General features: G+C 43.2%; 1 protein-coding gene across 1 annotated transcript in view; it reads right to left on the bottom strand.

The window, feature by feature from the left end:
* Positions 1–260: 260 nt before the first annotated feature.
* The window catches only part of LOC120946437, a 35,303-nt gene continuing 7,643 nt past the window's right edge, over positions 261–27,920 (bottom strand). The window contains exons 2-5 of the mRNA XM_040361139.1: positions 18,507–18,680; positions 17,453–17,552; positions 6,341–6,471; positions 261–916 (exon numbers count right to left, since the gene is read on the bottom strand). Of these exons, the coding sequence (XP_040217073.1) occupies positions 644–916; positions 6,341–6,471; positions 17,453–17,552; positions 18,507–18,680 (678 nt within the window). The 3' untranslated portion in view covers positions 261–643. The remainder of the gene's footprint in view (positions 917–6,340; positions 6,472–17,452; positions 17,553–18,506; positions 18,681–27,920) is intronic.

The raw sequence follows: 27,920 nt of genomic DNA on the forward strand, positions 1-27,920 counted from the left end.
GGAACATTAAAGTAAACCTGTCTTGGGAAGAGTGTCCTATTGCTGGCCTCCCCAAGAATGCTAGTTGCCCAGCTGTCAACACTTTTTGACTCAACACAACAAATACGCTGATAAGTACTTCTCACTTTCCTGACCGGCATATTTTCTCCTAGTCTGGCCCTAAAAGCAATGGGTAAGCATAACAGGAAAGTAACACAATTACATACAGCAGGCAGCTCTTTATAATTGTTAACCAACACATATTGCTCATTCAGCATGGGGAAAGTGACAGCTTCTTTTTTTTTATTACTTAAAACAGGTTTCACATACTGCACATCTGATAACATGCTGTGACGTATAAATGACAATCAGCTCCCTAGTTTCCAGAGTTACTAATGTATACACGTACAACGATCTGTAAAATTTCACCTGTATCCAAGATTATATTATAAAGAGTAGTTCTACGTTAGTTTGGCTGATGACATAATCCCATACCAATAATCTTGACACGGGAAGTGTAGTAAAAGCATAGTTGCATACATTAGATAATCAATGCAAAATTAGTGTTTAGCACCGTAATACAAAAGTATATGTGTGATTTTATTTTTCTGACAGCTTAGATGTTGTTATCTGTGTGCATGATCTGAAACAAATCTGTAACAAACTATTTTTCTTCATTCTTGACTTTTGGAACTCTGCCCAAGGCATAAAACTCCTCATTGGGTCGTAAGTCAGTTAAGTGAGCAATGCGATTCGCCATAGCAAAAAAGGCTGTAACCATTGCAATATCCCAGGCATCTTCACGGTCAAATCCATGTTCCTCTAGCTTCTGGAAGTGTGTTTCAGTTATGTTTTCTGGTTTTGCAATTGCCAAAGCAAATTCTATCATGGCACGCTCTCTGTTACTTAAATCTGCTAGCTCTGGATTAACAACCACCTAAAAAAATAAATAAAAAAATTATAATGTTATAATAATAATATTATTACTGTAGCGCCTGTGTATTTTCAGTCCAGGTGCTATCTTAAACTTAGAGGGGGATGAGAGAGTTACTTTGCTCTCATCCGACTAATTCATGTAAATTAGGCCTCTACTTTAGCTGGGCTGTACTGTCAATTCATTCTGTGTTCCAGAGGTACCTTTCCACCTCTGGGCGACAGGTGGCAGCAGTGGAGTTCAGTCCGAAGCGCCTCTTGCCAGCAGCCAATCAGGAGGGGTTTCCCTCGCGGGGCATGCTGTGGGAGGGTACCTCTTGAGTGGACGCCATTTTTTGGGGGTCTCATCTGGTTCCAGGTGCGGCACTCACCTTCAGGATGTGCGCACATCACGGGCCTCGGCAATATGGCCTACCAGGCCGGGGCGCACGTGCTACGAGGTGTTCTTGGTTCCGGGACCATGTTGGCCCGGAGCAACTGAAGCTATGGTGGGACCCCAGTGATCTACTGGGTTCCCCAAACTTTGAAGAAGATCCCAAGCGAGTTGTGCTGTTCGGTGAGGAGTCAGTCTGAGGAGAGCCCGGAGGCAGGCAATCCAACAGGGCCTAGACCAGGGATCCTCAAACTACGGCCCTCCAGCTGTTACGGAACTACACTTCCCATGAGGCATTGTAAAACTCTGACATTCACAGACATAACTAGGCATGATGGGAATTGTAGTTCCTGAACACCTGGAGGGCCGTAGTTTGAAGACCCATGGCCTAGACAATCCACCGGGGATCTAGGTGACCGGACATTGACAGTTTGTTTGATGGCAACCTGTCAGTCGGTGACCATTTTAAAGACAACCTGAGGGAGATTCAGGCATTACATTCACTGGGGAAGATTCACTTCATATTTCTACGTTCGAGGGAAGGGCCTGTGGCAGAGGTTCTCTCCCGTATATTCATTTGCACCAGGTCTGTGGCAGACTTGTTCTTCTCCCCAGTGCTCCGAGTGATACCGCGGCTGCCAGATCGGTGTGAGAGGCCTGTCCGGGTACACTATACCCCCTCAGCTGAGGGACGACGAAAGTAAAGTGTTATTTGAAGCAGAACTGCTTCGTTCTTGTTCAAGCCTGAATCTGCAATTCTCCTTCTCACCCATCTTTTACTATCTACCTCAAGTTTACTGTTTGCCGTGTTGGGCAATAATAAAAGCTACAAAAAGACACCTGCTGCTTGGACATTCCGTCATTGCTCTCATCATCATCATCATCATCATCACCCCTAGACGCTCACAAAAGGTAACACGCCATCCCTATTCTATCCTGCGGGGGTAGCGCTACATTACATTTGCTGCATCTTCAGAATGGATTACTTGGGAGAGGTCAGTATATTATATACACAACAATTTTAGTACTTTTATAATCTTAACCTTACCTGTAAGGCCCCATACAGACGACCGAACATGTCTGCTGAAACTGGTCCGCGGACCAGTTTCAGCAGACATGTTCGGTCGTCTGTACAGCCGAGCGGACAGGATTCCACCGTACATTTGCCCGCCGGGCCTTTTTCGAGCGGGCAAATATTTCTAAACATGTTTAGAAACATGCCCGCTGTAATCCTGTCCGTCGGACATGTTCGGTCGTCTGTACAGACCTACCGTACTTGTCCGAGCGGCCGCCATCCCTCGCATGCGTCGAATGACTTCGACGCATGCGTGGAAGCATTGAACTGCCAGGGCCGCGCACGTCGTGGCGATGGCGCGGCCTCGTCGCCGCGTATCTAGTACGCGCGGATTTCTGTATGATGGTGAGTACAGCCATCATACAGAATCTCCGGGCAGACATGTACGCTGAAAACGGTCCGGCGGACCGGTTTCATCGTACATGTTTGCTCGTCTGTACGGGGCCTAAGATTAACATAGCACTTCACCTCCCCTAAAGCTTAACCAACCCTGAAAATTAACACTTAAAATTACTCATAAAGCTTAAAGTGAAACTGTACTCACGTATCAGTGATAAAATGTTTGTGAGACATTTTGCCACTGCCGATATCCTCTACACGGCTTTTTTTCAGGTTTGGCAGCTTTGGCCACCTTGATTGGCTGGCACAGGATGATGCAACTCCCAAGTATGTGCACAGCGCTGAATACTTCAGGAATATACACAGACTGCGCATGCCAGCATTTACACACCGAACTGAACAGAAAGGTAGAAGCCTTTACAGTATTGTAGAAGAGACATAGGTGTTCATTTACTAAAACTTGATGGCAGCCGATCAGCTTCTAACTTCAACTTGTTCAATTAAGCTTTACAAAAAAAAAAAAAAAATCTGGAAGCTGATTGGTTGCTATGCAGAGCCGAGCCAGGATTTTGCACTCTTCAGTATTAGTAAATCAACCTTCTGCAATAAAGCCTTCCTGCTGACAATTTTTTTGAACAGCTATATAGTTCTACTTTATATTAAAGTGGTTGTAAAGGCAAATGTTTTTTTATCTTAAGGCTTAGGGTGTAGACATCGCGGGCACACTGGATAGGCAAGTGTCCTCATTTAAAAAAAAAGTCAGCATCTGCAGAAGAGAAAAAAAAAAAAAAAAAAAAGGGAAGATCGGCGGACCTTCACTTAAGGATGCTGGGCAGATATATTGAGCATCTGCAAAGCGCCACCAATAATTACCATATTTTTTTTGTAATAGGATTATCGCATTTGAGCTGGCCATACATGGTTCAAAATTAGGCTGGTTCAGCAGGGACCAGCTGAATTTTCATCCATGTATGGGCTAGCTTGTTGTACACAAGTCGATCAATTTACTTTTGTACAATGAGCCTGTGCCTTTTCCTAAACGGTCAAGGCCGCTGTCTATAGCCAGCAACACTGATCATTGTATTCTACTGGTGGGGAGGTCTCCCTGCTGTCAAAAACAATAGCTCAGCAGGTGCGATTCCCCCATCCACATTGAATGTGTGGCCGGGGGAGGAGAATAGTAAATAAATACATTTATTTTTTCTTTTCATGTGACAAAACTAAAGAAATTACCCTTTGCTACAAAGTTAAGTAGTGAGTGTACAGCTTGTATAACAGTGTCAATTTTCTGTTGGCTCAAAATAACTCAACACACAGGCATTAATGTCTAAACCGCTGGCAACAAAAGTGGGCCCAAAGTGTCAATATTTTGTGTGGCCACCATTATTTTCCAGCACTGCCTTAACCCTCTTGGGCACGGAGTTCACCAGAGCTTCCCAGGTTGCCACTGGAGTCCTCTTCCACTCCTCCATGATGACATCATGGAGCTGGGGGACGTTAGAGAACTAGCTCTCCTCCACCTTCCGTTTGAAGATGCTCCACAGATGCTCAATAAGGTTTAGGTCTGGAGACATGCTTGGCCAATCCATCACCTTTACCCTCAGCTTATTTAGCAAGGCAGTGTTTGTCTTGGAGGTGTGTTTGGGGTCGTTATGTTGGAATACTGCCCTTTGGCCCAGTCTCCAAAGGTGAGAGGAATCGTGCTCTGCTTCAGTATGTCACAGTACATGTGGGCATTCATGGTTCCCTCAATGAACTGTAACTCCCCCGTTATGCAGTGTGCAGTGTATGGCCTGAGCACTGACCCCACTACTTCAACCTCTGCAGCAATGCTGACAGCACTCATACGTCCATTTCCCAAAGACAACCTCTGTAAATGACGCAGAGCATGTGCACTCATTGATAACGTCAGTCTATGACGAAACGCATCTGGGACGTGCACTCAGCGACGCTACCGCGCTCAATTCGAACGAGCAAGGGCTCTCGTTGCCGGCCGGCACTTGTTTTTATGCTCAAAGTTTTTATGATGATTGTAAGTACAATTTTTATATTTAAATAAATACCCTCAAATGGTATCACACTATAGTCTGCTTCTATTCTGGGGGACTACGTGATTTCCGAGTGGAAGGGCTGCCACTCTCTTTTGTGGAGGATTGGATTTCCTGGATAGCTGGCTCTTCTCGCTTGGATGTTTTTCCCTTGGATGATTTGATCAGAATTCCCTCGGATTTGGTCTTAACACAGAGCGATGTATTTTGCTCAAGGCTATTCCATCTTAGCAATCTGGTAAGAGGCTATCTATGTGGTGGTGGTCTCACTGATTTGTTATACCTTTCACTGCGGTGTTATCAGAATTCAGCTGAAAGATTCCTGCTGCATATCCTATGTTTCATACTCATCAGGACATTTATTTGGACCAATTAATTTATTTATTTTTAAATTTTTTAATTAAATTTTTTATGTTTTCATTCATATTGAACATTTTTCCTTTCCGGTATCATAGCTGGCTTATAGAGTTGGCGCAGTTTTTTATTTTTCCTATGTTATCTATGTGTATATGCACCGTTTATTGCTGCCTTCGGGTCTAACACACTCAATTTTTTATTAATTCATATTTATTTATATATTTTTTGGTTAGCGCAAATTTCTTTGTTTCTATTCTATGTGCACTCAACCTCTTTGGTCGACCACGGCGAGGCCCGTTTTGAGTGAAACCTGTCCTGTTAAACTGCTGTATGGTCTTGGCCACCGTACTGCAGCTCAGTTTCAGGGTCTTGGCAATCTTCTTATAGCCTATGCCATCTTTATGTAGAGCAACAAATTTTTTTTTCAGATCCTCAGAGAGAGTTCTTTGGCATGAGGTGCCATGTTGAACTTCCAGTGACCAGTATGAGAGATAACACCACATCTGCTCCCCATTCACACCTGGGACCTTGTAACACCAACGAGTGACATGACACTGGGGAGGAAAATGGTTAATTGGGCCCAATTTGGACATTTCACCCCTATACTTAGGGGTGTAATCATTTTTGTTGCCAGCGGTTTAGACATTAATGCCCATTTGTTATTTTGAAGGAACAGCAAAATTACACTGTTATACAAGCTGTACACTCACTACTTTACATTGTAGCAAAGTGTATTTTCTGCAGTGTTGTCACATGAAAAAATATTTACAAAAATGTGAGGGTGTACTTACTTTTGTGGGAAATTACACACACACACACACACACACGTGTGATAGAGCCAACAATAAGAAATGCTCACATCACAAAAAAAAAAAAAAAAACCATAAGGCTTTAGCCTAGGTTCACACTGCTGCGAATTCAAACTCGCGGTAAAATGCGCGATTTTACCGCGATTTCGCGGCCGCGATTTGCCGCGATTTCGGCCGCAATTTAATGTAAATCGTGGCCCGAAATCGCAAAAAGTAGTACAGGAACTACTTTTTGAAATCGCAGATGCGGCGTCGCACTGATTAGGACAGTGCAATTGCCGCCGATTTGAGATGCGTTTTGACATGTCAAATCGCATCTCAAATCGTTCCAAATCGTACCCAGTGTGAACCAGGGCTAAGAGCCACTTTAAAGCTTCACGATTCATCCAACTTAGCCATTTCTGCAAGTACATTTTTTTAGAATTACCTGGTCAGCCAGCATTCTATTCTTTGAATATATTCTGTGTAATGCGCTGTGAGCAGTTACACAATAAGGACACTTATTACTTGCACTTGTAGCCACAACTATAAGTTCTCTGTCAGCTTTGGTTAAGTTTCCTGCAACAGAAATAATTATTGTAATTTATATATCCTTGTTTTATTTAAAGAAATTGTAAACATTTATGAACAAATATAATAATAACAACAATAATAACAAACTTGAGATCATTGACAAGATCCTCCAGTATAGTTCTGGTCCGATTCCTCTCATGATCATTGAAACTCCATGAGGTTGAGATTTTGCAACTTATTGCAGTTATTTTGTGTTTCTTCCATTTGTGAATTAAAAAAATAAAATAAAAAAGTCGCACCAACTGTTACACTTTTACCAAGCAGCTTGACAATGGTCTTGTAGCCTATTCCAGCCTTGTGTAGGTCTACAATCTGGTCCCCAACACCCTTGGACAGCCCTTTGTTTCTGTGGACAGGTGTCTTTTATACAGGCAACAAGCGGAGATTAGGAGCACTCTGTAACGGGAGTCACTTTTGGGCACAGATTGAGCCAGGAAATAATGGACATATGTTGGATTGCTTTAAACATGGGTCTGTAATCCACAATATATTCAAAAATGTCTGTAAGAACTATGTACAGGTTGTTGATTCTGAACCCAACAGGTCAATTGAAAGAGTGACTCATTCAATGTGGGAACATAGACTGTTAAGGGGTTAAGGTCGTCTGCTACTGTGATGTAAATGAACTTTAGTATGGCGCCTAAGAACCTTTCATTGTGTTATGCCAATTGACACTGTTTTGTGTGAAAGTTCTATTGATGATAGATGTGTGTTGTGAGGTAGCACAGTCTAAAGGTCAGATGTCTGACTTGTCAGCTGTAGTTAATTAGCTCATGTAGATTATGTCCGAGCTGGTGCCAGAAAGTCTGACTAAAAGATGTGTATTGAGGGGGGCTTGTTAGGAACCATTGTATAATGTTGTGAGTGGAGTGTGTCATTGTCCATTTGATTACTACAGTATTCTTTTTGGTGTATATAAGAGCCTGCCTTCTCAATAAAGATTGTCTATTCCTGTTGAACCAGAGAACAGAGCTGTGCGTCTCGTCTCTGGGGGGAAATCTGTATGGGTCGTGTCGCCAGATTGTTGATAAGATGTCTTGGGTTCGGAAAGGAATAACTTAAACGGCGTTAACCCCTGTCCCATTTGGGGGTTCCGTTACACACTCCCTTTAGGAGAGTGCTCCTAATCTCAGATCGTTATTTGTATAGAAGACACCTGGAAGCCAGAAATATTGCCGATTGATAGGGGATCAAATAAAAAGCAATTTATAAAAAAAAAAAATTTAAATGCATTTTTCTGGATATTTTTTTTTTTTTTTACAAATTCTTTATTTTTCATTTTTCAACATATCACATTGCCTCGAACCCAGGTTCGTATCACATCAAACAATATAGACAGCTTCATACTCTACATTCTTATGTTTGTCCTTTTCCTTATTTAGGTTTCCTCTATTTTTATCTGCCGCTCTCCCTCTGCACCTCTTCTACCCAAATGCTTTTTCTCCTTTTCCTCTTTTCCTCCCTTTTCTTTCATCTTTGACGTGATCTTCCCCCGTTTAAGGCACTAATACCCCATCTTCTCCCCCTCCCCCCCCTACCTCCGAGTCTATTACCCGGCACAGAAAAAAAAAAAAAAAAAAAGGAGAAAAAAAAAAAGGAAGGCCTGAAGCTCTCCCTCCTCCTCCTAGTGGACTCTCCTCCTCATCCCCATCCCTCCCCCCCTCCCCCCGCGCTCTATATCTGACATATGGTGCCCATACTTCCTCCACCCTCTCCTCCCCCTCCCTCAAAGAGGCCGTGAGGGTCTCCATGCTTTGCATTTCAGTAATTTTGGCTATCCATTGTGATTTGCTTGGAGAACATGTGCTCTTCCAAAGAACCGGGATACACGATCTGGCTGTGACCACTAAATGTCTCACTAGGGATCTTTTAAATTTTTCTATTGACATGGGTAAATCTAATAGCAGATATGTCGCCGGTTCATCCCCTAATGATATCTCAGTTATTTCTTCTATCACTTCAGATACCATTTTCCAGAAGTCTTTGACTCCTTCACAGTTCCAAAAAATATGTAGCAGAGTTCCCTCTTCTTTCTGACATCGCCAGCAAATATTTGACACTTGGGGAAAGATCTGATTTAAGACCTCCGGTGTTCTGTACCACCTGCTCAGGATCTTATATCCTCCTTCTTGGAATTTAGATGCTATTGATGCTTTATGATTAAATTGAAAGATTTTTTTCTTCTGAGTTTCCGTGAATGTTACCTCTAGGGCCCCATACACACCATAGAATCTATCCGCAGATAAATCCCATCAAATGGGTTTCTGCGGATAGATCCTATGGTGTGTACACGCCAACGGATATTTATCCGCAGAGAAATCTCCCCTGGGATGGATTTCCAGCAGATGGATATTTGCTGACATGCACAACAAATCCATCTGCTGGAATCCATTCCAACGGATTGATCCGCTCGTCTGTACAGACTTACCGGATCCATCCGTCTAAAGGGATTCCCCGCACGCGTCGTAATGATTTGACGCATGCGTGGAATTCCTTATATGACAGCGTCGCGCCCGTCGCCGCGTCATAATAGCGGCGACGGCGCGACACGTCATCGGCAGAGGATTTCAGCGCGGATTTCAATGCGATGGTGTGTACACGCCATCGCATAGAAATCCTCTGAAATCCTCGAGAGGATTTATCCGCGGATACGGTCCGCTGGACCGTATCTGCGGATAAATCCTCTCGTGTGTATGGGGCCTAGGTCTCTTTCCCATCTCTGAATAAAACCTATTACTCGTGGCGCTTTTATTTCATTTACCATTGAATAGAACAGGGAGAGTGAATGTCTTACTGGTTCTCTCTTAAGACACATTTTCTCAAATTCCGTCAGTATTTCTCTCACCCTGATTTGTCCTCGAATAGTTCGAAGAAATCCCCCTAACTGTCTTCTCCTATAAGGGTCTAAATGTTCGGCCAATTCCCTTTCTATTTCTTCATTAGACATTACCCGATTCTCTCTCTGAAAGTGTATCAGTCTAGTTTGACCTCTATTTTTTAAATTCCCGAAGCCTGGATCATTCAGGCCAGGGGTAAACACTGGGTTCCCTAGAATTGGTGTCATCGGGTTAACTTCCGTTTCGTCCTCTAGGTTTTTGAGTATTTTTTTAACAGTACTAATTGTCGTCCCTATCGTTGGGTGTCTCTTGACTGTCTGTGGTATGACCGATTTAGAGAGCCATAATAGCCCCTCCAGTGGGATATCCGTCATTTCTTGTTCTAAGAGGATCCAAGGTTTGATCTTTGGCGCAACGCACCAGTCAAGTACTCTCGACAGGTGAACTGCCTCATAATAGGCTAGAGGATCTGGAAATCCTACTCCCCCCTTTTCCTTTGGCAGTGTTAAGATATCTCTTCTCACTCTTGCCGGTTTCCCTGCCCATATGAATCCTGCAAACTTCGCTCTGATTCCTTTAAGGAATCCCTGCGGTATCCTTGTTGGGAGTGTCTGTAGTACGTACAATAACCTCGGCATTGCATTCATCTTTAGGATGTTAATCCTCCCGAACCAAGTAAACACCTCCTTGTCCCATTTCTGTAAGTCTTTTTTCAATTGTCTTACCAACGGGGCTAAATTTAACTCTAGTATTCTGCTTAGTTTCTTCGGAATTTTAGTCCCCAGGTATCCTACATGTGAGTTCGTCCATCTAAATGAGAAGCAGTTCGCTAATTGTTGTTGTTGTGTATTATTCATCTCTACCCCCATTGCCTCTGATTTGTCATAGTTTACTCTAAAGTTTGAGATTTTTCCATACTTATCTATCTCCGCAAGCAGTGGGGGCAGAGATAGCACCGGTTCTGTCACAAAAAACATTAAATCATCGGCAAATGCCGCGAGCTTCTGCTCTCCCCCCTTTACTTTTATTCCTCTAATATCTGTGCTTAGCCTTATTGTTCTTAAAAAAGGTTCTAGTGTTAAAACAAAGATCAATGGCGATAGAGGACACCCTTGTCGTGTCCCATTGCATATATCGAAGGGTTCTGACATAATGCCATTTATCTTTATTTTCGCTTTTGGTCTGGAATATAAGCTCATAATCCATCTTTGCATTCCCTCCCGCAGTCCTATATGTTGAATAGTAGATTTTAAAAACTTCCAATCTACCCTATCGAATGCTTTTTCAGCGTCCGTAGATACTAATACTAAGGGCTTTTTATGTGACTGCGAGAGGTGGATCGCATTTATCACTCGTTGCGTATTTTCCCTACCTTCTCTTCCTGGCGTGAAGCCTACTTGGTCCTGATGTATCAGGCTAGGCGTGTGTGGTAATATTCTGTTTGCTAAAATTTTTGCGAAGATCTTCAAATCAACGTTCAGTAAAGATATTGGGCGATAATTTGCACATTGCGCTGGGTCTTTCCCCTCTTTCTGTATAACCGCTATGTGTGCCATAAGAGTTTCTTCTGGCATCTCCTGTCCTTCTCGTATCGAGTTGAAAGCATCTAAGAATCTCGGCAGCAACTTTTCTGCATAGGTCTTATAATAAAGAAGGGTAAATCCGTCTGGGCCGGGTGCTTTACCTGGTTTTAACTGCTTAAGCGTGTTTCTAACTTCTTCTGCTGTTATCGGGCCTTCTAGGCTTCTCCCTATATCCTCTGATAGCTTCGGTATTCCTGACTTCTCTATGTATTCTTTTATTTTTCCCTCCCTCTCCCCCATTTTCGCCATCCTCTGCTCCCCATCTAGTTGGTACAAACTCACATAATAGTTTCTAAATATTTCAGCAATTTCTTGTGGGGATTTCGTTATTTTGTCCCCCGTTGTTTTGATACCCTCTATATGGTTTTGGGCTCTTACTTCTCCTAAAGCTCTCGCTAGCATCTTACTTGGTTTGTTGCCAAATTCATAAAACGCTTGTTTACACCTTCTTAATGATGCTTTCGCTTTATCCGTTAATAGTAGGTTCAATTCCTCTCGTGCCTTCCTCAGCTCTTCCTCTACCTGTATTGCCAATGATCTTTTATGTGCTTTTTCTAGTCTACGGATTTCTCCCATCAAAGCATCCATCTGTGCTCCTATCTTTCGTTTCCTATGTGTTCCCAGAGATATCAGTATTCCTCTGATATAACACTTATGTGTTTCCCAAATGCACATTGGGGTCACTTCTCCGTCCTCATTATTGTAAAAGAAGGTCTCCATTTCCTGTTTTATCTTTTCCTCATACTCTGGGTCCCTTATAAGGGACTCATTGATTTTCCAGTGCCACTCACGTGCTACAGCTTCCCCCCATTTCAATGTACATTTTATGGGTGCGTGGTCAGATATTGAAAAAGACCCAATAGTAACTTCGTCTATTCCCTGTAAATAATTTTGTGATACAAATATATAATCTATTCTGGAATAGGTTCTATATTTCGCTGAAAAAAAAGTGTAGTCTCTCTCATGTGGGTGGGTGGTCCTCCAGCAGTCTACTACCTGTGTTTCTTGTAGGAGTCTATTTGCTTTGCTTAGTTTGCTATATGCTAAATGTGAGGTTCCCCTTGATGTGTCTAAAATAGGATCTAGAGCAATATTTAAGTCTCCTGCCATTATTACAATACCTTCCGTAATCTGTTGTACCCTGTTTGTGTATTTCTCCAATGCTGCTATTTGACCGTCATTGGGCAAGTACACATTTACCAGGGTCACCTTCTGCTCATTTATGTATCCTTTCACAATAAGGAGGCGTCCTTCCTCTTCCTTTATTACGCTTAAGGCTCCATTCACACCTAGGCGTAGGGCGTACAGGCGTTTTTACAGGCGATTTTTACCGACGTTTTTGTCACGCGTATATGCGCGTATGCGCGCGTTTTCGCACAGTGGCGTTCGACGTTTTTGTACTTTGTCTTTTTCCATATTAGCCAATAAGAAAAATGATCATCCCTGACATCACTTGTTGCTCTCCTAGGAATTTTTTATTCCTCTTTCTGGGTGAATATACCTCTTCCGGATTTCAGCAACACAGGCGTCAAAACGCTTGTACAAGAGCGTGTTTACGCGCGTATCAGGCGTTTTACATTGACTTCAATGTAAAAAAAAACGCTCAAATACGCGCATATCGCGCGCTAGGAGCGACAAAAAAGGGTCCGGAACTTTTTTGAGCTACAGGCTACAGGCTACAGGCGTTTAGGCGTTCAGATGTGAACCATCCCCATTGCCTTTCATTACTTTTCGTCCCTCTGGCGTTTGTGCGCGTCGCGCTACAGGCGTAAAAACGCCTAGGTGTGAATGGAGCCTAACTCTTTCCATAAAATCGTTTTTGAGAGCATAATTGATACTCCCTTTGTCTTTGTTGACGATGAGGAACTGTGATACACCTTTGGGAATCTGTGGTTCTCTAGCTTTGGAATTTTATTTTTTTTTAAATGAGTCTCTTGAAGAAATACTATTTGTGCCTTTGATCTCCATAGTTCTGCCATTAATTTTGATCGTTTCTCCAGTTTATTTAGCCCTTTCACATTATAGGTCATTACCGTAATTTTTGACATTTTGAAATTTTGCCTAGGTTATCCCCCACAGCTCTTCTTGGGAGGGGAAAGGGATCGGGGGGATAAAATAATAAGATGACAGGGGGCTCCACCCCCCGGCCAAAAAGAATGCGCGAGAGGAGGCGAGCGAGGAAGGGGGGGAGAAAAGGAGCGCCCGGGAAGAGAAGAAAAAAAAAAAAAAAGTGACCTGATCTGGTTAATCCCCTGGGATCTCAGACCCGGGAAAAAAAAAAAAAAAAAAAAAAACAATCCAAAAAAAAAAAAAAAAAAAAATTCCCCACACCCTCCACCTAGCGTCTCCGACTTCCCTCCACACGGAGGAGAGGCGCTCTAATGGGGGTCGGTGTATGAGCATCAAAGAGAATCGCGCCTTCGCGCAGGTCCGGGTACCCCTCGTCTATTTGGTCTCCCTCCCCTCCCCTCCAGAGAAGGAGAGAAACAAAGACCAAGAGAGGAGAGGAGCAAGACAGGGGGAGAGGGAAAGAAAAGGGGAAAATCCTCTCCCCCCCCCCGTCCACTCCCCCCTCCCCGCCCCCCGCCTCCCTCCCCCACCTCCTAAACAGCTACTGGCCGTTTTCATATCTGGGCCTTTTCATCCCTCTTCAATAACATCGGTATCCACATATTTACAGTATTATACATACAAATCACATACATATCATTCTATATATACATAACGTTCCTGTCATCCCTCCTCTTCCCTCCTCCCACTTCTTTCTCTCTTATCTCTTTTCCCTGCCTTAGCCCAGCGATCTTGCAATCTTAATACTTTTACATTATTCCCTAGCTCCACAGATTCCCTATCTTAACATTTTGGGTTGCTTGTTTGTTCTTCCCCTCCACCCCTCCCCCCCTTCCTCCCCTCATCCCATCTCCCACTAACCAATCCCCTACCACCCCCCTCCCCAAATCCTTCCCTTCCTACCCCCCCCCTCCCCGTGTCACTTCTTTAAATTAGTCCTCTATTGACTGTGTTATCCCCATCCTCTGGTGTGTCTAGATGTACTAGACATTAGTGTCAAAATCATCCATAAATCAAGTGCTCTTGTTTTACCCCTGTGAGCAATTCCTTCCTTATTACACTGCATCTCTACTCTTTCCATTCCCTTACTTATTCGTGTCTCACTCTTACCCATCCTTGTTCCCACTTGATACTTAAACCCCTTATAATGTTTATCATACTTCATTTAGTGAAATGGTGTCCACCTCTTAACCATCGAACCCTTACCAACCCAATATCATACAATACAATATCATACCCACAGAAAACAAAATTCCCCTCTAACCCAACACCAGCCCTTCTCCCTATTCCCCTCCCCCCCCCTACCCCCTCCCATCACAACCCCAAATTCCCTCCCACCCCTATGGTGGACGGGGAAGCCGATCATATCCTATATTGTTTTCTGGATTCCCATTCTGGCCTCCAATCTTCTATAATCATGAACATACCCAAAATACATATACACCAAATCCTACTACACCGGCAGTAAAACACCAATAACCAGCCAGCGTTTGGATATGGCCTAAAAAGGGCCTTCAAAAAAAAAAAAAAAAAAAAAAAAAACACAGGGAGAGAGATGTTCTCAGGATACCCCCAAAAAACAAACAAAAAAAAAAAGGCACTAGGATTCCTCGCTGTTTCTGTGCTTAACCCCTATCTGTGTTATACTGCACACTTTACTCGAACTTTTCCAAAATCCAAAATATTTTCCCAGCCCTAAAAAAAAAAAAAAAAAAAAAAAAAAAAAAAAGAGGGCTATACAAAAGAAGGGGGTGTAAATTATTGTCAAAAACCCCCCTTAACTGGGGGCAAGTAATTAGCTTCCTCTCCCTTTCTTCCAATTTTTGAGGGATGACTCTCCATGGTATCAATGTCTATATTACTGTGGACCTTTGCTGTCTATATCCTCTGTCTATATCCTCCCTCTATTTATCTGATACTGTATCTGGTAAGTCCAACCAATTCGGTACTTCTATAGGCGTTGCTTCCAGAAATCCAAAGAGAGCGGGGAGCTGAGAGGGATCTCTTAGATTGAAATTTCTTCCTGCCCTTTTTATATTTACAGCCAGCGGGTATCCCCATCTATATGTAGCTTCTTGACTGCGTATATATTCAAGTAGCGGTCTCAGCAAACGTCGTCTTGCTTTTGTTTGCCAACACAAATCTGGAAATAGCTGTATACTTGCCCCCTCCCATATCACAGTTCCTTCTTTCCATACCTCCCTCAGAATATCCTCCTTTATTCTAAAGAAATGTATTCGGCATAACACATCCCGAGGACTGCTTTGATCCGGGTTTCTTATTGTAGGGACCTTATGCACTCTATCCAGCTCTATTAGGGACTCTGGATTTTTTTTAAGTATTTTGTTGAAAATAGATACGACAGCTTCTCTTAGCGCAGCGCCCTCACAACTTTCCGGTATACCTCTAATGCGCACATTATTTCTTCTGCTTCTATTATCCGCCTCTTCAGCTTTTAATTGCAGTCTAACCAGCTGCTGTTGCTGTCTACAAACTTTTTCTTCCAGGACTTCTAATCTATAGTCACCTGTAACTTGCTGGTTCTCTAATACAGCTATTTTTTGTTCCCCATCTGACACTCTTATCCGGACCTCTTCCATCTCTTCTTTCAGTGTACATGTCAAGGCCGTTAACATTTTCTGAATGTCCTCTTTGGTCGGAAGGGCCTGGATAAGCCTGCTTAATTGTCTAATGTCAGGAGGCTGCTCTTGTACAGGTGTGTTCGCTGTGTCCCCTCTATTCTGTGGGTCAGGCTGTGTGTCCTCTCCTGCTGAGTGTATTTTTTCCTTTACCCTTGACATTTCACCTACTATGGCCATTTTCACACTTTTAATTTCTAGTGTGGGTGGCGCAGTCAGTGTCTCTGTATGCGTTGCGATATGAGCCCCCGATAGATTCCGTATATCTGGCGTTAATGGTAATGGTGACTTTACCTCTGTAGATGGGTACGGAATACCTCTGGTCAGCTCTTCCGCTATCCACTCCACCTCGGGGGCTGCTACCGTGCTTCTCGTCCGGTTTTGATCCTCCTGTGCCGTCAGGATCTTTGCAGCCGGTCCTACTGCCGTGGTATCCTCCGGTACTGCTGTCTGCCGTTTTCCTTCTGCCTCTGCTGTGACCGCTGCAAATGGTTTCAATATTACGGCGGCGGCTTGCAAAGAGCTTTCTGTCAGGGATTCCCTCCTCAACTCGGCGCTTCCACTGGCGTCCTTCTGCTGTGCACTGCCCCTTTGTACCGTCATATATCGGGTAATGTACGAGTGGCCGGGCGTGTGCACTCCTCCTGAGCTACCGCTCTTCTTTCCCCTGCCGCGACATCAGCTGTTCAGAGCAGCATACTAGGCGCCACTCTCCCTCACTCGACGAGAGGGGCGAAGGGAGAGGGGGGTTTCAAAACAGCCGTTCTCCTGTCGAGGCGCACCACGGACCTCCGCTAGACCAGCGCGCTCACTCCTCCATGCTCACGTCACCACCCCCGGAAACGGAAGTCTGACCCCGAGCCCTGGTTCTCTTTCTTCTGGATATTTTTTGTGTTATTCCCTAGACCGATCTGTCAGTGTGCAAATTTTTTTTTTTTGGAGGTGTGTGTGTGTAATTTTGAGGGCTCAACATCCTATAGTGGGCCCTGTGCTCACTGCCCGGCACTGTGGTGCTTGATTGGCATTTGCCATTGTGAACACAAGAATTGATAGGTCCGCAGCCAGTAAGGCATTGCATCAGCAATCAGCAGATTGCCAGGGCAATGCCTGGATCCTGCAGACTCAGTTACTGAATGGCAGGAAGATCAATAAACGACGAGAGAGCTCACCGGTGCCCTTGAATTTTATTAATTTACAGAGTAAATGAATGACGCGGCTGTGTGGGCAAAACCCTGCACAGTCGTGCTGTTTTTAAATTCAGACAACAGGTCAGGGGAGAAGATCCCCCACCCGTTGTCTCACAAAGAGGGGATCAGAGGGGGGGGCAGGAGCTGGAACATGTTACATGTTCCAAAAGATGAACTTCTTATTTAGCCTGGATTCACACTATAGCGATGGTTCCCGCAGCGCGATTCTAGTGCTGGTTCCCGCATCACATCTCTTTGCGGGCAGCTCACACTGCCCTCTGATGACACCACCAGATCGGTTCACAGATCGCAGTGGATCAACTGTGGGTATATGGGATTGTAAGATTTTTTTTATTTTATTTTTTATGGTTGAACTGGATGGACTTGTGTCTTTTTTCTAACTATGCAACTGTGGATTGAGACAGAATTGGATCCCATGCAATTAATCCAATGCAAGTTCAGCCATACGACTGCTTGGGATGTAGTTAACATTGCACTGACACTTGCTGCAGATTGCAAGGGCAGTGCGATTTGAATGTGGAGCGGGAAACACGCACGGATCGCAGGTTTCCGACAGTGTTGTAGTGCGAACCGGGGCTTACTATGACATTCTAAGACCCCATACATTTACCCAATGCATTTGTATTTACCAGTTTCCTTGTTCATAAGGACATCATAGTAGGCAAAAAACGCTCTGAATTCACTTGGGCGGTGAGCCAGTGCTTTGAAAACATTCGGTACAAATCCACCCTGAAATAAGAAAATATTGTTGAGGTTGGTATCAAAAATACCAAAAGCATAATATACAAAAAAAAAAAAAATCTGAAACTTGTTCATACAACAAGAAGGATGCTGCAATTCTGAAGGCGAGAAACTTCTGAGAACTGGCAATGAAATGGTAAACCAAAAAAACGCAATGCACAGGATTAACCCCTTAGGTCCACAGTGAGTATAACAAGTATGGTTTAACTTCCATCTCTTCCCCTAGTAAAAGCATTTCACACAGTATAGTAAATCCCTGATGTTAACACCTCCCCAGCCAGTGTCATTATTAGTGTCACTGGTTCCCAAAAAGTGTTAATGTCACAATATCGCAGTCCCACTACAAGTCGATGATTGCCGCCATTGCTAGTAAAAAAATTAAAATATCCCATAGTTTGTAGACGCTATAACCTTTGCGCAAACCACTTAATATCTGCTTTGTTTTTGTAAAAAAAAATCCCAATAACACATTGGCCTAAATTTGTGAAATCATTTTTCTATTTCTTTTTTTAAATAGGATAGGTTTTATAGCAGACAGGTTTTTTTTTCCTAAAAATTGTGTGTCTTAATAAAAATTCCTGGAGGTCATCAAATACCACCAAAAGAAAGCTTTATTGCTACAGTGCAGACTGGCTGCGCAGAATATTTTTTTTATTTCATGTATATAATAAAAAATAAAAACCCAGGGGAGGTGACCAAATACCACCAAAAGAAATCTATTTGGGTGAAAAAAAAAATAGATATACATTTTGTTTTGGTACAGTGTTGACCACGCAATTGTCAGATAAAGTAGTGCTGCATAGCAAAAAATGACCTGGTTATAAAGAGACAGTTTATTAAGATTACATGTTTTAAGGTTGCAAACATATCAATACGTTTCTGAAATTGTTTTGAATAAATGTGTTTATAAAATTTGAATAAAAAAAAAAAACACAAACAAACCTTTTTCTCAACTTCTTCCATTAGTTCTACTAGATCATATGGCAAGTCTTTTTTGTAAGGCACAGGGTAGCGGCTGATTGGCCTGGGTGAGTCTGAGTCAGTTCCATATTCTTTTCTTCCCAAGACTGCTCTGGGCAATCTCCAGTTCCCATAAGAAATATTTACTAGAAATTTCTGAAAAACATTTAGATAACATATACATTTTTAGTTTATGTGATATCACACTGAAATATGTGGCTTTTAAAAGAAGAACATACAATCCGAACTTGGCATGCTATACTACATACAATGGGTATAGAAAATAATCGCCTCCCTGTAAAATAATAATTTTGTTGCTTTGCAGCCTGAAATGAAGACACAGTTATTGTTTTATCCAGCTGCATTTACTCATAACATCCGAGTGAGATAACACCAAAAATTCTAAAACAAGTTGGAAAAAGGATCACCCCCTTGTGTCAGTATTTTGTTGATCCACCTTTTGCTTTAATTACAGCCTTGATTCTGTTGGGATATGTCTACTAACTTTGCACATCTAGACCTTGCTATATTTGCCCACTCTTCTTTGCAGAACTGCTCAAGTTCAGTTAAATTTGGTGGTGACCATTAAAGCGGAGGTTCACCCAAATAACATCTATACAAGACCAAATTCTTTATACTTCTAACATGTACAGTAGGCCCTTTTTTTTTTTTTAGGCTGTACATACCTTGTTATTGCTATTTTCAATCCGGCTTCCAGGTACTTACTCCCGTGGTAGTAGGCGTTTCTATCCTGAGCCGCAATGTAATCTGGGAGTTCGCCCAGATGAGTGATGTCCTTCAGAAAAAGTTCCCCCTGGCGCATAAGGCCCCCCCCCCCCCCGTATTGCGTAGGCGCATCACGAGAGTCACGGAGTTTCCGAAAGTAGCCGAACGCGTAGAGCTGCGAGTCAGCTCTATATAGGGCCTGCGCAGTCAGCTCTACACGGCTTTTAGTTGGTGCGCAGGCGACGTGTAGAGCCAACTCGCGGCTCTACATGTTCGGCTACTTTCGTAAAACTCCGTGACTCTCGTGACGCGCCTACGAAATACGGGGAGGGGCCTTATCCGCCGGGGGGAACTTTTTCTGAAGGACATCACACATCCCAGATTACATTGCGGCTCAGGATAGAAACGCCTACTCCCGCGGGAGTGAGTACCCGGAAGCCGGATTGAAAATAGCGATAATAAGGTATGTACAACCCAAGAAAAAATAAATAAAAAAATAGTGCCTACTGTACATGTTAGAAGTATAAAGTAGATAACTATTGCTGCATTCCCTCTTGGACATGTGTGCACCCTGTAAACTTTATCTGTAAAACAACAATTGTATTTATAATACAAAAATACATAAAACTTTTTAAAATTCTATAAAAATAAAGAATAGCCTAGGCAAAAATCTTCAAGAAGGTCCAGTGTTCCGAATCCAATATGACATTATCATCCAAGAAAATCATTTTCAGTTTTATTAAATAGGCTATGCAGGGCTCAAAATTCCTACTACTAGCCAGACCTCAAGAGTTACTCGCCACCAGTTGCCCCACCAAGCCTTCCCCTAAATACGCCCTCATAAATTATCTCATGAAAGGACACTTAAATGTTTTATGCAAAATTAAGTTATAAAAATAAAACATTAACAACTGTATCCATGCCCACCAATGCAGGCTGCCCGTGTCCACCACATGCAGCCTACCTGTGCAGGAGAGGAACAGGAGAGCCGCCCAGGTGATCAGAGCGCAGCGGGGGGGGCGGACACTCCTTGATAAGTTTTAAATTTAATTGCAGTGTTCCTTCCCCTGGCCCGGGAACTTTGATTGACAGATCACCCGTCACCAGGATTGGACGGGTGATCTGTCTATCAAAATCCCGGGACCAGGGTGCAGGGCTGGATCCGACAGCGAGCGGTGGGGAACACAGCAATTAAAATGAAAACTATTATCCTGTGTTCCCCCGCGCTGCGCGCTAAACACCCGGGTGTCTTTCTCTCTCTTCCCCCTCTGCGGTCACTGGGAGAAGGACTCCCATTACACACAGGCTGCCGGCGGTGCTCGCCCCCGGCTCCCAGGCAGCCCTTCCTCGTCAGCCCTCAAAATCCACTCGCAAAATGCGAGTGGATTTTTTGAGGGCTGGGCTATGTATATTTTAGCAATCCCTTGACTACTTGAGACTTATGCCCCGTACACACCATCACTTTATGTGATGAAAAAAAAACACATTTTCTGTGAAGTAAAAAATGACATTTTTGAAACTTCAATTTTCAAAGACAAAGTTGCCTACACACCATCGTTTTTCTCACAATGTTCTAGCAAAGCGAGGTTACGTTCACCACGTTTTTCCATTGAAGCTTGCTTCATAAGTAGCTTCTGGGCATGCGCGGGTGAAAAAACGTTTTAAACTACGTTTTTTGCTACACACGGTCAATTTCTGTGAAGTAAAAGTTTACGTTTTGAAAAACGACACATAAAATTGAAGCATGCTTCAATTTTTTTTGGTCGTTTTTTAGAAGACATAAAACAATGTTTTCCCCCACACACGGTCAATTAAAGTGACGTTTTTAAAAACGTCATTTTTTTTCATCACATAAAGTGATGGTGTGTACGGGGCATATGGCCTCGTGCGCACTAGGTGTCAGCACTCCTGAACTCCATTCTCCTGGCAGTATTCTCCTGGCAATGTAAAAAACAAGCCCAAAGCCTGGTACACACTATGGTTTTTTTCCCTCCCCAACATTAGTATAGCAATCTCCCTCGCTGAGCCGTTGTGTTCTGACAGGGGGATGCCAGAAAACTCTGGTCAGCGTTTTCAGCCATTGGTGCAGAGCGGTGATCGGGAGCCGGTCAGCTGCTGGTTTTCCAGCATTCTCATCTGCCAGAAGCCGGCTTCTATTGGATGGACTGTCATACACATGGGTCGAATGTCAGATGGTTTTTATTGAACCTGCCAATGTCGCCCGCCATTCAGCCCGTGTGTATGGAGCTTAAAGCTGCATTTTTGGAGACACCTTTAGGTGTGTCAAGTGCTTGGGAATTTTATTGGCCATAAAAATAAATTAATTTTTCTCTTCATTGTTACAGTATGCATGCTATAGTTCCAGCCACCATCTGCTACAGGACACGGTAAAATTCATATGTGGCGAGAGAGCAGCTTTGACAACTAACCTATTTTAGAAATGTTATTTTCACACTGCAACACAGTCCGGAGCTGCATTTTATCACAGTGTACAGTACAGAACTGGCATGGGACTGTACAGTAGTGCATTCTCACTTCTTACTGAAGTACAGCGTCATGAAATGTACTTTTGTACACTTTGAATAAAAATTGTACAAAAAATAAATAAAAATATGGGAGTTGAGTGATGCCATGAATCACACACTGCACTGCCCCCTATTGCGTTGGGAACAGACACCTGTCAGAGAGATAAGCACTTCGGCAGCTGTCTATTCTTGTATGAATTCACCCCAAATGGACACAAGCCAATTTACATCAGCCTGCCAATAGAGCCACATGGAGCTTCCGATGAAGTCTTCCTGAAGTACGGACATGCGGAAAGCCTGTGTGAAGGGGACCCTGCTGCCATTTTACAAAAAATAAAAAAATAATCATGATGATGTAGCACCCTGATGTTTAGGCAGGGTTGCTAGTAAATTTACCTGTAGCGCCTGGTTACTTCTAAGTACAGGTGCTGACAAAATTTAGGGGGTAATCAGAGTGTACAGACTGATTCTGATTTCAATTCTAACAAGGGTATCTGTTTCGGCTGTGCTGCGCTGTGGGCTCATTCTGTTGTTCGCGGGGTGTTGTACCACTCCGGGGCGACAGGTGGCGCCAGTGGAGTCCAGGCTGGGGTGCCTCTTGCCAGCAGCCAATCAGGAGTTTTTTTTTTCTCTTGCTGGGAGACACTATACCCACTGCGGCTGGAGTGGCGACGAAAGCAAAGTGTTGTTGGAAGCAAGACTGTTTCCGTACTAGTAAGCCTGAATCTGCCATTTCTTCTCCTCATACATCCTTACTCTCCACCTTAAGTTTTTTTTTTTTTTTTTTTTTTTTTTTTTTTATACCACCTCAGCTTTTGTCATATTCTAGAGACCAGCTCATAATTTGATGCTTCTTACGTCTCTGATTGCAGTTTGCATCATATGTGGTGTTTTTTTTTTTTTTTTTTTTTTTTTTTTTTTTATTTTTTTTTTTTTTTATGCATACATATGGCAAAAATTTGTATGTGTCGCCTTCCCACTAGGGTACTAAGAGCTTGTCCACACACCTTTATATTCTTCACCCAGCAAGGGAGGCTGAAACATGCTTTCCCGTAATACATTCACCCCCCGGCCCCCCCCCCCAACCCCCCCCCCACCCGCCCCGTGGCTCCCAGAGGTCTAATGCTTATCCAAGGAAAGGAAAAATATAGAGATTCACCAAAATAAATAAAATTTTGCAGATAGCGGTCGGGGAATCAAACTTGAACCGGGTCAGCATATAAGTACTGTGTTATCCGGAATATATAAATTAAGGGCCTCTTAATCTCTCTGCATAGCTCCATGTTTTTTTGTATTCCTTCCACTTTTCCCATTTGGCCTTAATGTCACTATTTGTCTCCAGGAGGCTGTCCTTTAGCTCTTCTAACCTATAGGTTTCCTCCACTGCGTCCACCCAGTTCCACAAATGTGGACTTTCCATTTCGTGCCACCTTTTTGGGATCAGTCTCTTGGCTGCGTTCAGAAGATGAGGAATTAGGGATTGCTTGTATTTTTTTATACCCTCTTGACACCCATGGAAGAGCACTACCCATGGGTCTTTCTTTAACTCCTTGCCTGTGATCTCCTTTATTTGCTTTAAGATTGTGTCCCAGAAAATTTGTATTTTAGGGCATGTCCACCATAAATGGGCCATAGTTCCCCTTTCAGGGCATCCACGCCAGCACTCCGCGGGCTGGGCGGCATTAATTTTGTTAGCTTTATCGGGTGTGATATACCACCCTGAAATGCACTTATAGTTTGCCTCGGCAGTTTGTATGTCTATTGCTGAGGAATGTACTAGTTGCATAGTCCTCTGAAAAGTGTTAGTCCCTCTCGTGATTTTTAACTCCTTTTCCCATTTTTCCAGAAACGGTGCCTCCCCCCGTGACCCTATCTTGACCAGTATCCCATATAGTTTAGTGATCGTGCCCTTAGAAATCTTAGATTTACATATTTTCTCCAATTGTGTCAGCTCCGCCACCGTCCGCAGAGGGCAGGGGAGGCTTCGTGTAAAGTGAGACAGCTGGGAGTAATGCCACCTGTCAAGATCCCAAAAATCTGTTCTAGACTTGAGATCTTCATAGGTCATCATCTCCCCGTCTTTTATAATATCACCTAAGTGAACCGTGTCCTTTCTAATCCAGTTCCCTCCTATTTTTATTTCCCCAGGTGCAAAGTAAGCGTTTTCTTTCAAATTCATTAGTGGAGAATTGAATTTCCTTTCAAGTAGTGACTGGGTCCTATCCCACATACGTAAAGTGTCCCGTGTTATGTCAAATGCTTTGTGATCCAGTGCTCTGTATTGTGCAGGAATCCAGATAGAGTTGCTCAATTGTGTGTTAGCTTGTGCGTTTTCAATTTGCACCCATCTTTTTTCTTTCCTATCGCGCGCCCATTCCACCGCTCGAGACAGAACCGCCGCCTTATGATAGCTTTTTATGTCCGGCAGTGCCAGCCCTCCCTGAAGCTTACCCTGTTTTAGGATAGATAGAGATATTCTGTGCTTTTTCTTTTTCCATACATAGTTTAATAAGAGGGAATTAAGAATTCTCAAAAATTGCTGAGGCAGGGCAATTGGAATTAGAAGAAATTTATATAGTATTTTTGGAACTATGACCATCTTCAGCATATTTATGCGTCCGATCCATGATATAGGTTTATTTTCCGTTCTTTTTAATTCATTTTTAATCTCATTTAATAGTGGCACATAATTTATTTTATATATCTTCTGAACTGTATTAGCAAGTTTAATACCAAGGTATTTTAATTCTTTTTTCCATGGATAAATACAAATTGCTTTGACACAAGCTTCTTCGCTTTTACTTAAGTTTATATTTAAGATTTCAGATTTTGTGGAATTAACTTTGAAGTTGGAGATATCGCCATATTGTTGTAATATCATAGAGAGCTTGGGAATAGATTTAACCGGATTGGTTAAATAAAATAAAATATCGTCGGCGAATGCCGAGAGCTTGTGTTCCTCCTCTTTTATTCTAACCCCATTGATTTCTGGGTCATTTCGAATGGTGGCCAGGAGGGGCTCCAGAGACAAAATAAACAAAAGAGGGGACAAAGGGCAACCCTGTCTTGTCCCATTTTTCATCTCGAAGGAGTCTGATAGCAAGCCGTTTATTTTAATTTTGGCAGAGGGATGGTAATATAGTGTGTTGATCCAGCGGATCATCCTATTCCCTATTCCCATAGCTGTAAGAGTCTCCGTCATAAGCCCCCAGTCCACCCTGTCGAATGCTTTTTCAGCATCAACTGACAGGAATAGACCTGGGGGCGCATTCTGCCTTATATTCTGGAGCAGGAGAATCGCTCTTATACTATTGTCTTTGCCCTCTCTGTTGGGGATAAAACCTACCTGATCGGGGTGCACCAAAAAGTGCATCACCCCTTTCAGGCGTTCTGCAAGGATTTTGGCAAAGAGCTTGGTGTCTGCATTGAGCAACGAGATCGGTCTATATCCCGAACAGAGCGAGCTATCTTTCCCCTCCTTCAGGATTATTGCCACCGTGGCCGCTATTGCTTCCCTGCTGGCTTCGAATTCGGACCCTAGACCATTAAAATACTTACACATCCTCGGTATTAAGATGTTACTAAATCTCTTGTAGTATAGGGCCGAAAATCCGTCCGGGCCGGGACTTTTCCCGCACGTCGTGTTTTTTAGAGCAATTTTAATTTCTTCTTCAGTTATTGGAAGGCACATATTTAAACTTTCTACCCTCTCCAATCTAGGAAGACCCGCTTTCTGCAGAAAATCATGAGTTTTAGCCTCTTTTTCACCAACCTGCCACCCTGACTGTTTTATTGTGTATAATTCCTCATAGAAGTTTTTAAAGGTATCTGCAATTTCTCTAGTTGTATGTACCAATTTCCCATCTTTCCTTTTAATTTTTTCGATGTAATTTCTGGTTTTCTTTTTTTGGGCCATTTTGGCTAAGTGCTTACTGGGTTTGTTACCCCATAGATACCTCTCTCTGGCAATGCAGTTCAGTTTGTTCCTTGCTTCCTGTTCCATAATCTCCTTGAGCGCATCTCTTTTCACAATTAGATTATGGTAATTCTCTTTTTGCGCGTGCTCCTTGTGTTTACTTTCTAATATCACTATCTCTTTGATCAGGGTATCAGATTGACGTTTTCTCTCTTTTTTTTCCCTGGCGCCCTCAGCGATTAGTATCCCTCTAATATATGCTTTGTGTGTCTCCCACAGGGTTGCGCTTGAAATCCCTTCAGTGTCATTGAAAAGGAAGAATTGTTTTAGTTCCGCCTCCACCCTACTTGCCCTTTCTTCATCGCGAATCAGACTATCATTAAGGTGCCATACCGGCCGTTGGCTCTTTTGTATGGAGAGTTTAATTTTCATGGTCACTGGCGCATGGTCTGAGACAGTCATAATTCCAATGTCTGTCTCAGTGATCAAGTCAAGCAGCCTGTGATCTGCCAAAATGTAGTCTATTCTAGTGTACGTTCCGTGGGGAGGGGAAAAGAACGTGTAATCCTTTGTATTTGGATGGAATATCCTCCAAGCATCCACTAATTGACTATCATGGATCTTGTGCTTAATTTTCTGTAACTGCACGTTCGTTGTCTCCCTCCCCCGGGACGTACTATCTTCTTTCGGATTCATGGCGAAATTAAGATCCCCCATCATGATAGTGTACCCCTCTGCGAAATTTTTCAATTTGCCCAGGATTCTGCTTAAAAAATGGGTTGGATGTACATTCGGGGCATAGATGTTTGCTAGAGTGTAGGCGGTATCACCAAATCTTCCTTTTAAGAATAGAAATCTCCCTTCCGGGTCTGTCATCCTTGCCTCCAAAATAAACGCAGTCTCTTTTGCGAAACCAATTGCTACGCCCCTAGAACGCTTAGAGATGGAATCACTGTAGAACCAGGAAGGATACCTAGGTGAATATAACCTTACGTTTGAATTTATCGACAGGTGAGATTCCTGGAGAAAAACTACGTCCGCTCTGTATGATTCAATCTCTGCTAGCACCTTCAATCTTTTAATAGGGGAGTTCAATCCCTTCACATTGTAAGATAAAAATTTTATTTCTGTCATTCCCTACCATTGAAACCTTTCCCTATATTTTCCAAAAGATCTACTGGGAGCCACTTTCCCTGTCTCAACCCCTTTATGAAAAGGGAGAGTACCCTCTCTCCTTCCACTCCTCCCCTCCCCCACCCTCCCCTCCCCCCTCCCCAACCCTCCCTTCTCCCCTCCCCCCCCCTGCCCAGGCCTAAACATGGCCCCTGAACCGTAGAGGTTTTCACACCCCACTACTCGTCGGTTCTTCAAGAATGAGGTGAGGCCTCCCAACACCCAACCCTCCCATTCTCCCCCTTGGGAAAATCCCTTGGGGTTGTTCTTATCTGGGTGGGGTTGCGGACCTGCTCTCCTAGCCCTCCTCTCTGGTCCCCCTCCCTCTAACCTCCCCCACCTCCCACAGATCCCACCTCTCCTACCCACCCCTCATGAGAACTGGAAGGAAAGAAAAAAAGAAAAATGGAGAAAAAATGAGAAACAAAAAAAAAAAACACTACAAATCAGTGGATGGCAAATAGGGGAAGGATAGCCGAAGCAATCCGAGGCTATTCCACCCAACCGGGTAATTCCATAGCTGGCATATCAAATTTGCGGCAGAAAGCTAGCATGTCCTCTGGGAATATTATTTTTGCTGATACCCCATCTTTATAGCCTATCAGACATGCCGGGAACCCCCATTGATAATTGATATTAAGCTGGCGCATCTGTTCCAGTAGGGGTTTCAGATGTCTTCTTCTGGCTAAAGTTTCCCAGGCTAGATCAGCAAAAATCTGGATCTCCGCTCCATCATAGCTCAGAGGTGGCTTCCTTCTCAGTTTTGACCATACCACAGCTTTATCTTCAAAATATCTGAACCTTACAATAATATCCCTAGGCCAATTCCCTCCCCCCTCTCTGATTCTTCCTATGCGGTGGACCCGTTCAATTTTTAGGGGTTCCTCCGCACCGTTTTCCAGCAAGGGGAGAAACAGATTGTTAAGAATTTTTCTAAGATCTTCCCCTTTCTCCTCCTTGATAGATCGTATTCTTAAATTTTTCCTTCTATTTCGGTTCTCTTGGTCTTCTAATCGGTATTGTAGTTGCCTCTGATTTTGTTTCAGTGTATGAAAC

Source organism: Rana temporaria, chromosome 1, assembly GCF_905171775.1.
Source record: "Rana temporaria chromosome 1, aRanTem1.1, whole genome shotgun sequence".
In the NCBI taxonomy this organism is placed as follows: Eukaryota; Metazoa; Chordata; class Amphibia; order Anura; family Ranidae; genus Rana; species Rana temporaria.